Below are 14,479 nucleotides of genomic sequence, written 5' to 3'. Positions count from 1 at the left end.
AAAGGGCTAGTTTCCAAGATCTATAAAGAACTTCTTAAACTCAACACCAAAGAAACAAACAATCCAATCATGAAATGGGCAAAAGACATGAACAGAAATCTCACAGAGGAAGACATAGACATGGCCAACATGCACATGAGAAAATGCTCCGCATCACTTGCCATCAGGGAAATACAAATCAAAACCACAATGAGATACCACCTCACACCAGTGAGAATGGGGAAAATTAACAAGACAGGAAACAACCAATGTTGGAGAGGATGTGGAGAAAAGGGAACCCTCTTACACTGTTGGTGGGAATGTGAACTGGTGCAGCCACTCTGGAAAACTGTGTGGAGGTTCCTCAAACAGTTAAAAATATACCTGCCCTACGACCCAGCAATTGCACTGCTGGGGATTTACCCCAAAGAGACCAATGCAATGAAACGCCGGGACACCTGCACCCCGATGTTTCTAGCAGCAATGTCCACAATAGCCAAACTGTGGAAGGAGCCTTGGTGTCTATCGAAAGATGAATGGATAAAGAAGATGTGGTCTATGTATACAATGGAATATTCCTCAGCCATTAGAAATGACAAATACCCACCATTTGCTTCAACGTGGATGGAACTGGAGGGTATTATGCTGAGTGAAGTAAGTCAGTCGGAGAAGGACAAACATTATATGTTCTCATTCATTTGGGGAATATAAATAATAGTGAAAGGGAATATAAGGGAAGGGGGAAGAAATGTGTGGGAAATATCCGAAAGGGAGACAGAACGTAAAGACTGCTAACTCTGGGAAACGAACTAGGGGTGGTAGAAGGGGAGGAGGGCGGGGGGTGGGAGTGAATGGGTGACGGGCACTGGGGGTTATTCTGTATGTTAGTAAATTGAACACCAATAAAAAATAAATTAAAAAAAAAAAGAAAAAAAAAAAGGAGGGGCAAGATGGCTGAAGAGTAGGGTCCCCAAGTCACCTGTCCCCACCAAATTACCTAGATAACCTTCAGATCATCCTGAAAATCTACGAATTCGGCCTGAGATTTAAAGAGAGACCAGCTGGAATGCTACAGTGAGAAGAGTTCGCGCTTCTATCAAGGTAGGAAGACGGGGAAAAAGAAATAAAGAAACAAAGGCCTCCGAGGGGGAGGGGCCCCGCGAGGAGCCGGGCTGAGGCCGGGGCGAGTGTCCCCAGGACAGGAGAGCCCCGTCCCGGAGAAGCAGGAGCTGCACCGACCTTCCTGGGCGGAAAGGGGCTCGCAGGGAGGTGGAGCAGGACCCAGGAGGGCGGGGATGCCCTCGGGCTCCCGGGGACACTAACAGGGACCTGCGCCCCGGGGGAGTGCGCCGAGCTCCCTAAGGGCTGCAGCGCACGGCAGGACCCGGAGCAGCTCGGGGGGGGGCTCGGGGGCGGCTCCGCGGAGGGGGCTGCGCGGTTCCAGGAGCAGCTCGGGGGGCTCGGGCGGCTCGGGCGGCAGCTCCGGCAGAGGAAGCGGCTCCGTGCGGAGGGGGCTGCGCGGCCGGGAGCGTGAATCCACCAGCGCAGGATCCGGAGCACAGGGCGCCGGGACACAGCCCAGGATCCGGCTTATCCCGGGACGGGCAGAGGCCGGGAGGGCCCAGGACAGCAAGGACGCTCCTGCCCGGAGCTGAGCAGATCAGCGGCCCCGCCCCGGAGCCTCCAGGCCCTGCAGACCGAGAGCTCCATGGTTACTGCGGGGGCTGAATCCAGGTTTCCAGAGCTGGCCCCGCCACTGGGGCTGTTCCTCCTGGGGCCTCACGGGGTAAACAACCCCCACTGAGCCCTGCACCAGGCAGGGGCAGAGCAGCTCCCCCAACTGCTAACGCCTGCAAATCAGCACAACAGGCCCCTCCCCCAGAAGACCAGCTAGATGGGACAAGTTCCAGGGGAAGTCAAGGGACTTAAAGTACACAGAATCAGAAGATACTCCCTCGTGTTTTTATTTTTTCTTTTTGATTTCTGATTGCTTCCCCCACCTTTTTTTCCCCTTTCTTTTTTTCTTTCTCTTTTCCTTCTCTTTTTTTCCTTTTTTTCTTCTTTTTCTTTTTCTCTTTTCTTTCCTTCTTTCTCTCCTCTCTTTTGCTCCTTTTCCCAATACAACTTGTTTTTGGCCACTCTGCACTAAGCAAAATGACTAGAAGGAAAACCTCACCTCAAAAGAAAGAATCAGAAACAGTCCTCTCTCCCACAGAGTTACAAAAACTGGATTACAATTCAATGTCAGAAAGCCAATTCAGAAGCACTATTATACAGCTACTGGTGGCTCTAGAAAAAAGCATAAAGGACTCAAGAGACTTCATGACTGGAGAATTTAGATCCAATCAGGCAGAAATTAAAAATCAATTGAATGAGATGCAATCCAAACTAGAAGTCCTAACGACGAGGGTTAACGAGGTGGAAGAAAGAGTGAGTGACATAGAAGAGAAGTTGATGGCAAAGAGGGAAACTGAGGAAAAAAGAGACAAACAATTAAAAGACCATGAAGACAGATTAAGGGAAATAAACGACAGCCTGAGGAAGAAAAACCTACGTTTAATTGGGGTTCCTGAGGGCGCCGAAAGGGCCAGAGGGCCAGAATATGTATTTCAACAAATCATAGCTGAAAACTTTCCTAATCTGGGAAGGGAAAGAGGCATTCAGATCCAGGAAATAGAGAGATCCCCCCCTAAAATCAATAAAAACCGTTCAACACCTCGACATTTAATAGTGAAGCTTGCAAATTCCAAAGATAAAAAGAAGATCCTTAAAGCAGCAAGAGACAAGAAATCCCTGACTTTTATGGGGAGGAATATTAGGGTAACAACAGAACTCTCCACAGAGACCTGGCAGGCCAGAAAGGGCTGGCAGGATATATTCAGGGTCCTAAATGAGAAGAACATGCAGCCAAGAATACTTTATCCAGCAAGGCTCTCATTCAAAATGGAAGGAGAGATAAAGAGCTTCCAAGACAGGCAGCAACTGAAAGAATATGTGACCTCCAAACCAGCTCTGCAGGAAATTTTAAGGGGGACTCTTAAAATTTCCCTTTAAGAAGAAGTTCCGTGGAACAATCCACAAAAACAAGGACTGGATAGTTATCATGATGACACTAAACTCATATCTTTCAATAGTAACTCTGAACGTGAACAGGCTTAATGACCCCATCAAAAGGCGCAGGATTTCAGACTGGATAAAAAAGCAGGACCCATCTATCTGCTGTCTACAAGAGACTCATTTTAGACAGAAGGACACCTACAACCTGAAAATAAAAGGTTGGAGAACCATTTACCATTCAAATGGTCCTCAAAAGAAAGCAGAGGTAGCCATCCTTATATCAGATAAACTAAAATTTACCCCGAAGACTGTAGTGAGAGATGAAGAGGGACACTATATCATACTTAAAGGATCTATCCAACAAGAGGACTTAACAATCCTCAATATATATGCCCCGAATGTGGGAGCTGCCAAATATATCAATCAATTAATAACCAAAGTGAAGAAATACTTAGATAATAATACACTTATACTCGGTGACTTCAATCTAGCTCTTTCTACCCTCAATAGGTCTTCTAAGCACAATATCTCCAAAGAAACGAGAGCTTTAAATGATACACTGGACCAGATGGATTTCACAGATACCTACAGAACTTTACATCCAAACTCAACTAAATACACATTCTTCTCAAGTGCATATGGAACTTTCTCCAGAATAGACCACATACTGGGTCACAAATCGGGTCTGAACCGATACCAAAAGATTGGGATCATCCCCTGCATATTCTCAGACCATAATGCCTTGAAATTAGAACTAAATCACAACAAGAAGTTTGGAAGGACCTCAAACACGTGGAGGTTAAGGACCATCCTGCTAAAAGATGAAAGGGTCAACCGGGAAATTAAGGAAGAATTAAAAAGATTCATGGAAACTAATGAGAATGAAGATACAACCGTTCAAAATCTTTGGGACGCAGCAAAAGCAGTCCTAAGGGGGAAATACATCGCAATACAAGCATCCATTCAAAAACTGGAAAGAACTCAAATACAAAAGCTAATCTTACACATAAAGGAGCTAGAAAACAGCAGATAGATCCTACACCCAGCAGAAGAGTTAATAAAGATTCGAGCAGAACTCAACGAAATCGAGACCAGAAGAACTGTGGAACAGATCAACAAAACCAGGAGTTGGTTCTTTGAAAGAATTAGTAAGATAGATAAACCATTAGCCAGCCTTATTAAAAAGAAGAGAGAGAAGACTCAAATTAATAAAATCATGAATGAGAAAGGAGAGATCACTACCAACACCAAGGAAATAACAAACGATTTTAAAAACATATTATGAACAGCTATATGCCAATAAATTAGGCAATCTAGAAGAAATGGATGCATTCCTGGAAAGCCACAAACTACCAAAACTGGAACAGGAAGAAATAGAAAACCTGAACAGGCCAATAACCAGGGAGGAAATTGAAGCAGTCATCAAAAACCTCCCAAGACACAAGAGTCCAGGGCCAGATGGCTTCCCAGGGGAATTCTATCAAACATTTAAAGAAGAAACCATACCTATTCTACTAAAGCTGTTTGGAAAGATAGAAAGAGATGGAGTACTTCCAAATTCGTTCTATGAGGCCAGCATCACCTTAATTCCAAAACCAGACAAAGACCCCACCAGAATGGAGAATTACAGACCAATATCCCTGATGAACATGGATGCAAAAATTCTCAACAAGATACTAGCCAATAGGATCCAACAATACATTAAGAAAATTATTCACCATGACCAAGTAGGATTTATCCCCGGGACACAAGGCTGGTTCAACACTCGTAAAACAATCAATGTGATTTTTTTATCATCATATCAGCAAGAGAAAAACCAAGAACCGTATGATCCTCTCATTAGATGCAGAGAAGGCATTTGACAAAATATAGCATCCATTCCTGATCAAAACTCTTGAGAGTGTAGGGATAGAGGGAACATTCCTCAACATCTTAAAAGCCATCTACGAAAAGCCCACAGCAAATATCATTCTCAATGGGGAAGCACTGGGAGCCTTTCCCCTAAGATCAGGAACAAGACAGGGATGTCCACTCTCACCACTGCTATTCAACATAGTACTGGAAGTCCTAGCCTCAGCAATCAGACAACAAAAAGACATTAAAGTCATTCAAATTGGCAAAGAAAAAGTCAAACTCTCCCTCTTTGCCGATGACATGATATTCTACATAGAAAACCCAAAAGCCTCCACCCCAAGATTGCTAGAACTCATACAGCAATTTGGTAGCATGGCAGGATACAAAATCAATGCCCAGAAGTCAGTGGCATTTCTATACACTAACAATGAGACTGAAGAAAGAGAAATTAAGGAGTCAATCCCATTTACAATTGCACCAAAAGCATAAGATACCTAGGAATAAATCTAACCAAAGAGGTAAAGGATCTATACCCTAAAAACTATAGAACACTTCTGAAAGAAATTGAGGAGACACAAAGAGATGGAAAAATATTCCATGCTCATGGATTGGCAGAATTAATATTGTGAAAATGTCAATGTTACCCAGGGCAATTTACACGTTTAATGCAATCCCTATCAAAATACCATGGACTTTCTTCAGAGAGTTAGAACAAATTGTTTTAAGATTTGTGTGGAATCAGAAAAGACCCCGAATAGCCAGGGGAATTTTAAAAAAGAAAACCATATCTGGGGGCATCACAATGCCAGATTTCAGGTTGTACTACAAAGCTGTGGTCATCAAGACAGTGTGGTACTGGCACAAAAACAGACACATAGATCAATGGAACAGAATAGAGAACCCAGAAGTGGACCCTCAACTTTATGGTCAACTAATATTCCATAAAGGAGGAAAGACTATCCACTGGAAGAAAGACAGTCTCTTCAATAAATGGTGCTGGCAAAATTGGACATCCACATGCAGAAGAATGAAACTAGACCATTCTCTTACACCATACACAAAGATAAACTCAAAATGGATGAAAGATCTAAATGTGAGACAAGATTCCATCAAAATCCTGGAGGAGAACACAGGCAACACCCTTTTTGAACTCGGCCACAGTAACTTCTTGCAAGATACATCCACGAAGGCAAAAGAAACAAAAGCAAAATGAACTATTGTTACTTCATCAAGATAAGAAGCTTTTGCACAGCAAAGGATACAGTCAACAAAACTAAAAGACAACCTACAGAATGGGAGAAGATATTTGCAAATGACATATCAGATAAAGGGCTAGTTTCCAAGATCTATAAAGAACTTCTTAAACTCAACACCAAAGAAACAAACAATCCAATCATGAAATGGGCAAAAGACATGAACAGAAATCTCACAGAGGAAGACATAGACATGGCCAACATGCATATGAGAAAATGCTCCGCATCACTTGCCATCAGGGAAATACAAATCAAAACCACAATGAGATACCACCTCACACCAGTGAGAATGGGGCAAATTAACAAGGCAGGAAACCACAAATGTTGGAGAGGATGCGGAGAAAAGGGAACCCTCTTACACTGTTGGTGGGAATGTGAACTGGTGCAGCCACTCTGAAAAACTGTGTGGAGGTTCCTCAAAGAGTTAAAAATAGACCTGCCCTACGACCCAGCAATTGCACTGTTGGGGATTTACCCCAAAGATTCAGATGCAATAAAACGCCGGGACACCTGCACCCCGATGTTTCTAGCAGCAATGTCCACAATAGCCAAACTGGAAGGAGCCTCGGTGTCCATCGAAAGATGAATGGATAAAGAAGATGTGGATGGAACTGGAGGATATTATGCTGAGTGAAGTAAGTCAATCGGAGAAGGACAAACATTATATGTTCTCATTCATTTGGGGAATATAAATAATAGTGAAAGGGAATATAAGGGAAGGGAGAAGAAATGTGTGGGAAATATCAGAAAGGGAGACAGAACGTAAAGACTGCTAACTCTGGGAAACGAACTAGGGGTGGTGGAAGGGGAGGGGGGGTGGGGGTGAATGGGTGACGGGCACTGAGGGGGGCACTTGACGGGATGAGCCCTGGGTGTTATTTTGTATGTTGGTAAATTGAACACCAATAAAAAATTAAGTTATTAAAAAAATACCCTACAGGTCCATCTATGTCAAAGCAAATGGTGGGTATTTGTCATTTCTAATGACTGAGTAATATTCCATTGTATACATAAACCACATCTTCTTTATCCATTCGTCTTTCGATGGACACTGAAGCTCCTTCCACAGTTTGGCTATTGTGGCCATTGCTGCTATAAACATCAGAGTGCATGTGGTCCGGTGTTTCACTGCATCTGTATCTTTGGGGTAAATCCTCAGCAGTGCAATTGTGAAATTAACTTTTGAAGAATCATGAAATAAGGGTTTTAACATTTAAAGAGACCTTTAGAAGTTGTTTCATCAAAAAAGACCCAGAAAGGTGAATGATGGTAGCAACTTTTGACATTTTGCACGGGGCTTTCTGGTCCCCCAAGTGTTCTCTTGGCCATGGCTTTGTTAAGATAAAATAGCTTTCCTAGGTTTCAGTGTGCAACAGAGAGAGCCAACCGGGTTCTGTCTCCCACATTCTGCTCGTATTATGAACAAGGCAATAATTTGACAACTTAAAATAATGACTACACCAGCAACAACAACAACAACAACAAAAAGAAGGCCTGCCGCGGCCGCAAACAAGGTATGAGCTACCTTGGGGCCATGGAGCTCACAGGCCCTGAGGTCTGCAATCTTCACAGAGGACAGAGAGCCTTCCAGATGGGATACGTGCTTAGATTCGTCTTGGCCTTGCTTAAAGATCTTTAGAAACGGGACTTTCAAGCCTGCACTCTTTAAGGACACAGCTTTAGCAGCCTCAGTATGTTCCACTTCATTCTCTAGGATGTATGGGAACAGACTGCATGCACATTTTGTGAAAAGCCATTTCTGAGCCATAGTCTGACCCACAGAACCACAGAGTATCAGACCCAGAGGACAGAAGCCAGGATGTCTAGTCCAAAGGTCTTGTTTTACCTGAGAAAAGACACAAATCCAAGGCTCAGGACAGTCAGGTACTAACTGCGGTCTAGCACCCGCCCTGGGGTGATGGAATGTCCTTCTCCATCCTAACTTTTCCAAATACTGGATCACAGCATGTTAGCATCAGAGGTGCCTCAAGTGTGTTAGCTCAAGTCCTCAACTTAGCAGATGACTAAATAAAGCCTTGAGTGGTAAAGGCTGCCCAACATGATAATTCTCTGCCACAGAATACCAGAATATTCTAGAAACTCTGGTTTCACTAGAATGGGACCACTCACTTATTTTTGTTGTAATTTTTATTTTTAATAATATTAGTTTTAAAAATCTGATTACAGGAGGACCTGGGTTGCTCAGTGGTTGAGCGTCTGTCTGCCTTTGGCTCAGGGCGTGACCCCCAGGTCCTGGGATGGAGCCCCACATCGGGCTCCTTACGGGGAGCCTGCTTCTCCATCTGCCTGTGTCCCTGCCTCTCTCTCTGTGTCTCTCATGAATAAATAAATAAAATCTTAAAAAAAATCTGATTACAAAGTTATTGCAGAAAATTTGAGAAACAAAGAAAAGCACAAAATCGAAGTTACCGATATTCTTTATGCCTAGATAACTGCTGAAAGCATTTTTCTGATCGTATTTATAAGTAATTTTTAACGGTGTTGTACTTACACATCCTTTTGTAACTTGGTTTTTAAACTTAATGTGGTGTGACCTTTTCACTTTTTTTTTTTTTTTGACTCATTCAGTATTCTGCTGAAAGATCATGAATTGCCACTGAAAGAGCTCATTTCACCAGGAAGAAACTCTCATAACAATGTGGGAGTCTTTCTAAAGTCAACTTGGCTGCATTTCAAATACGTGTTTATCACAGATAATTTTTTAACTTGTTCTATAGCCCCAGGCCGGATGCATGGTGCTGGCCAGTGGATCCAAGCAGTTTGCTGGAAGTTACTCAACTTGACAGGTTATAAGCAAGAGAAGGCATGGGTTTCCTGCTGCTGTGGTTAGATGGTTCCCTGTGCATCTGAAAGGAGACCTATATAATAGTTTTAGAATGTGCTCAAGGGCTGTGGCTGGTATTTCTGGTAGGGTTATGGCACTGGAGAAAGGAATCTGTTAGAAGCTCATTAGCTTCCACGGTAGCAAAGGAATCTTGCAGCCAGCTGGAGACCTCCTACAGCAATTGGGACATATGCCTTTTGTTGATGTCTGAAACCATAGCGAGTGCATGTTGTGGAAATTTTAAAAATCAGCAGCCAGTTAGAAAATAAAGAAGCTGAGACAATAGAAACAGTGTTGGGGCTATGGGAAAGTGGGCGCCAGCCCTCTCTCTTGAGGGGCACTCACTGTTACTTTCCATGGGTCTGACCAACCTCCTGACCAAAGTGCTCTGTGGACATACCAGTGAGGAGGGAGGGGACAGTCCTTCCAGAGGTCACATTAAGTCTTTAGAGTAAGAGACCCATTTTCCAAGGCCTTATTGCTTCTGCTATGGTGGCATTGGCTAGGAGACGCAATAAGAAGCATTTGAAGTGTATTTGAAAGGGTATACAGGACAAAGAAAAGGAATAAGACAAGGTTAGTTCTAGAGTCTCAAACTGAATAACTCTTAAGAGGTAGATGGGATGGAGTTTGCAGTGGCCACTGGTGCCATGGAACTACAGCAAAATGGACATACGTGGATATATACGTTTTGGAGTGGTTGACAAAGATGGCATTGAATTGGTGAGAATGGGGAAGACTTTTGAGAGCTCTGATGAGAGAAAGGAAAGAAGCTTGTCCGGGGGTGGTCATGCGGAGAAGCGGGGCAATGTCAGAACTGAGACCAGAGCCAGACGGTGGGACCCCTGGGGACAAGGCCCCATTTTACCATATAAGAGCTATGCGACCTCAAGAAGCCAATCCACCTCTCTGAGCCTTGGCTTACCCATTTGCAAAATGGGGACAGTAGCATTACCGACCTGGATGGGTTGTTGGAATAATTAATGAATCAACATGTGTAACCCCTGACATGCACGAATAGGAATGCATGTAACAGAATCAGTGCCTGGTCATTGGAAACATCCCGTATGTGCTTGCTTTTATCCCTAATATTGTTATTGATGGTTGGGAAGAAATGAAGGAGAGAAGGAAGGATGGTAAGAAAGGAAAAATCTGTAATAGATTGGGGAAAGACATTACAATGTAGCAGCATGTTTGTTATATTCCTGTGGATTATCATTTATAGAGATGTGAATTAGGTGATACATAAGCCTCAAAAGATGAAGGAGCAAGTAGACAGGTTGATTTTAAAGGGAGGAAATATTGTATCCTTTTGAAAATGAGCCTTCAAGAAATTGAGTTCAAGAAATGAATTTCCCTTCATTACTGAGAACATTTGCTGAAACGTTTTGTCATTCCACTAATTATTCTCCACCGCTGCCTACCCACCTCCAACACTGTGCAAGTTATTCAGCACATTTTTTCTTCTAATTTACATGCCAGTCGAACCTTCTCAATTATGAGTTGGTGATGGGCATCTTGGTGTCTTAGCACATACAGTCACCCGGCACATGTGGGACATGTTGCTTCTTTAGGAGGAATAATAGAGCTACTAAAATCTAAAAATAGATGGGTCATCTTATAGGAGTGTGCTTGTAGGGGTATCCCTTCCTTAGGTAAGTTTTTCCCTTCTGATAGCACATTCTATCTCCTTGGCAGCTCTTACAGCTTCCTTCCTCTGGAGGAAAGCTGGTGGGAGATGCCCCTTCTCCTGGGACCTCACACCTGCCTGGTAACTCTCCCTGCTCCCATTTATATGATGAAAGAGCCCAGGCAAAGCAGTCTCAGATCTGCCAGGAAAATAGTCAAATCGAGTCTCTAAACAGGGACAAAATGAGAGTGACTGGTGAGCAACATCTCATGTCATTGTTGATGACGACGGTGTCACAATTGTACCGGTAGTTTATGATTTGAATCTAAACATTTGTAATGTTTAGACTGTGTCCCTACAAACTGAATGTTTGTATCCTCCCCAGATCCATATGCTAGAGCTCTAACCCCTAAATGTGATGGTATTTGGAGATGGGGCCTTTGGGAGGTAAGCAGGTTTAGATGAGATCATGGGGGTGGGGCCCCCAGGTTGGGATCTAGGCCCTTATACAAAGAGGAAGAGACAGTAATGTGCTCCCTCTCAGCCATGTGAGGGTGCAGCGAGAAGGTGGCCACCTACAAGCCAGGAGGAGAGCCTTCACCATAACCCAACAATGCTGCCTCCTTGATCTCGAACTTCCCCAGCCTCCAGAAATAAGTATTTGTTATTTAGACTTCCAGTCGTTGGTAGTTTGTTACAGCAGTCCAAGCTAAGACACTTATATGAGATTTTTTTTTTATGCTTGAAAAAAATTATGTGAGTCACCCACGCATTCAGTTATGAGAACAAATAGTTTTCCAGATCCTAATTATTTTTATTTTTTAAAAAAGATTTTATTTATTCATGAGAGACACAGAGATAGAGAGGCAGAGACACAGGCAGAGGGAGAAGCAGGCTCCATGCAGGGAGCCTGATGTGGGACTTGATTCCAGGACCCTGGGATCACGCCCTGGGCTGAAGGTGGCGCTAAACTGCTGAGCCACCCAGGGATCCCCTCCAGATCCTAATTAAAGTAATACTACCAACACTATGGCCAGGATAGATTGCCATGTTTACCACATGTCCCATTCTGTGGCAAGCTCCACAAACATTGTTTGATTTACTCATCAGGACCCCCTTCTGAGGCTGGTCCATTACCACACCCCCCTCTAGAGGGAAGGACTCAAAGCCGAGGGAGGATGATTCATCTGGCCAAGGTCACAGAACAGTAATTAGAGCAGCATAGACTGGAACCTCAGAGGACTTCGGATTTAGCTATAGGACTTAAAAAAAAAAAAAAATCAATGTGTGTGTATCCACAGATGACAAAGTGATTGGAGGCCATGTGGGCAGACTTTTGTACTAGAATGGGGCACAGCCACTACCCAGGAGGCCCTACTGCTCCGCCGGCTGCAGGTGTGTAGACAGCAGTGAAGCGTGCCCACTGGGAAGGCCGGCTGGCCGCCAACTCTTGTCCTAGGTGGTAAAGAATCAAGGCTCACCGCTTTCTATTTATAACCCTTCAATAATGGATGGAACCAAGAATGAATTTTAAAAACCTACTAGGACAAGTCCAACTGGCTTTCCCAGAAATAGATGTGTATTTGTGGAATTCGCTTCCATAATATCTCATTAATTTTTCAGTGTTCCCAATGCGCACGGCGTCGACTGCAAACCGGGCATACCCTTGTGCAAGCTTGCTTCAACGAGTGAGCCGCCTCCTAGGCTGTATCAGGTTATAAATTTGCAGTTGTCAAGCATCACAATGTTAGCATTGCTTGGTTTTTTGCAGAGCTCATTACCCACTGGCAATCAGCATGTTCCGCTGCACGCAATGGCATCGTTTGGCATGTTTGGCAGCCACTGCCGTGGATGTGATGATATTGTTTAAACTCCATGTGCCATCTGCCATCACGCAAAGATAAAGTGGGATGAAGGGGCTCTTCAGCCATCTCTCACTTCCTTAGCTACCGAGGCTTTCTTAAAGCAAACATGACAATGCACAACACTCACCACCTGTCTCTTGGAGAAAGGCCATCTTGGCTTTTTGGATTCTGCTGAGTGAAATGAAAGAAAATACATGAATATTTCAAGTAACTGGTGACAGATCATTACAGGGCTTGACGCAAATGAGCCCAACAGAATTTATCCTGCTTTAGTGCTCCTCTGGAGCATCACAGAATGAATATTTATATTTATGCAGATGAGCAAATAAAGCAACATCACAACCTAAAAGTTGGCATCCCATTGCTACCTCGAGGTGATATCGTCCTGCTTCCCAATTATTGTTTAGCTTTCTTTCCCCCATCAGTTGGAGAGAAATTTATAAAATATGATAAAGAAGTCCATTAAATCCTTTAAGACAGAATGTCGTGGTCACACTGGGCTACCGGAAGGCAGGCCAGCATCTGCAATGACCCAACTTGATACGTGGAGATTGTGATGATAATCCCCAGGTGTGGTTAGGCAAGCCCTGGAAATAGGGGGGCCATCAACACGTGTTACCCATCTTTATTCTGGGGCTTTTCATTGCTATTGGCTACCATCCGAACAGTTCTTGGGAGTTTCTTTAAGTTGTGAAGAAAGTCATTATCCAGTAACACATTTCTGGGGATTCTCAGAAAGCAGAGATTAGATTAGGGCCTCTTGATTTTTTTTTTTTTTAATGGCGTTTGCATCAACTTGTAATGCTAGTCAGAAAAATCTGGGAATTGTCTCTCAGGTTTAGATGAACTGGTCTCGTGGCTCAATATATAACACGATGTCTTCTGGGTCTATCTCCTTTCTATTAAATTCATCAGGAGATTGTGCGGAGCACTCCCATCAAATGAAAGCAATTACCCAAGCAGCACTTACTACAAAGGATGTGCTCCAGGGACTTTTCCTCCTGGAACCCTGAAAGGCAACTGTCTAGCTGATTATCCCGCCAGTTCTGACCACCCTATTGATCTTTTTAAAGGGGATATTAGGTGGAATCTCCCTTAGGGACAAATCAGCTTTCACGGCGCTCAGCCCCCAAATGCCTGGTGGTAAATTATTATGTCCAATTTGAACTGCAATAATTGGGGTCTCCGATCTTAGCAATTTCTCTCTGCTTTTCTAACTTTGGGGATAAGTTTAGGGCCTTGGGAAAGATTCGCAAGCATTCAGAAGGAGATTTAAAGTCTTTACTGAACCCGCAATCTTATTATCTGTATTAAATATTCACTTTTGCTGAGTCGGAATCTCTATTCCAACAGTATCATTAGGTGATGCATTTGCACATCAAAGCTTGGGAAGCAAAAAAAAGTAAAAAAAAAAAAAAAAAAAGCTTGGGAAGCACTGCGTGCACCATGATTTTGGGACTTGGGGAATCTATTCAAAATCTATTCTTCAGAAGGAGATGAAGAGAGGTAAGGTGCAGGATGTTGCGCATCTTTTACTATGTGGTATTTACCATGATGCTAGGCATGTGACAAAGAATACTTAGTAGGATTTAGAAGCACCGGGCCTGGTGCAGACTTTCCCGGGCTCCTTCCTGACATACATGCAGGCAGAGCCAATTACTGCTCAGGTCCCAGGTCCCACAGGAAGGGCGCATCTCCCACCAGCTCTCCTGAGGGCTCCTCCAACGCAGGGCAGCTGTAGGACTGTAGGGGAGATAGAAATACGACCTTGTTCCTTAGCATGGGGGTTCTCAAACTTTAGTTGTCATCAGCATCACCTGGAAGGCTTGTTAAAAAAACCCAATTGCTGTTTTAGGGGCTCCACTCCTAAACTTTCTAATTTAAAAGGTCTGGGGTGGGCCTCAAACCTGCATTCCTGACAATTTCCCAGGTTAATACGGAAGCTCCTGCTCTGGGACCACCAGCCTTTGGGAAACATGACATTTGCTCTAAACAT

At 43.7% G+C, this 14,479-nt stretch overlaps 1 protein-coding gene across 1 annotated transcript in view; it reads right to left on the bottom strand.

The window, feature by feature from the left end:
• Positions 1-14,479, bottom strand: part of PLEKHG7 (pleckstrin homology and RhoGEF domain containing G7) — a 77,408-nt gene that overhangs the window by 30,884 nt on the left and 32,045 nt on the right. The window contains 2 exon segments of the mRNA XM_049094250.1: positions 7,674-7,767; positions 12,614-12,651. Of these exon segments, the coding sequence (XP_048950207.1) occupies positions 7,674-7,767; positions 12,614-12,651 (132 nt within the window).

The sequence above is a fragment of the Canis lupus genome, chromosome 15, assembly GCF_003254725.2.
Source record: "Canis lupus dingo isolate Sandy chromosome 15, ASM325472v2, whole genome shotgun sequence".
Taxonomy (NCBI): domain Eukaryota; kingdom Metazoa; phylum Chordata; class Mammalia; order Carnivora; family Canidae; genus Canis; species Canis lupus.
The sequence above is the reverse complement of the archived record's forward strand: the minus strand, read 5'-3'. Positions and strand labels throughout refer to the sequence as shown.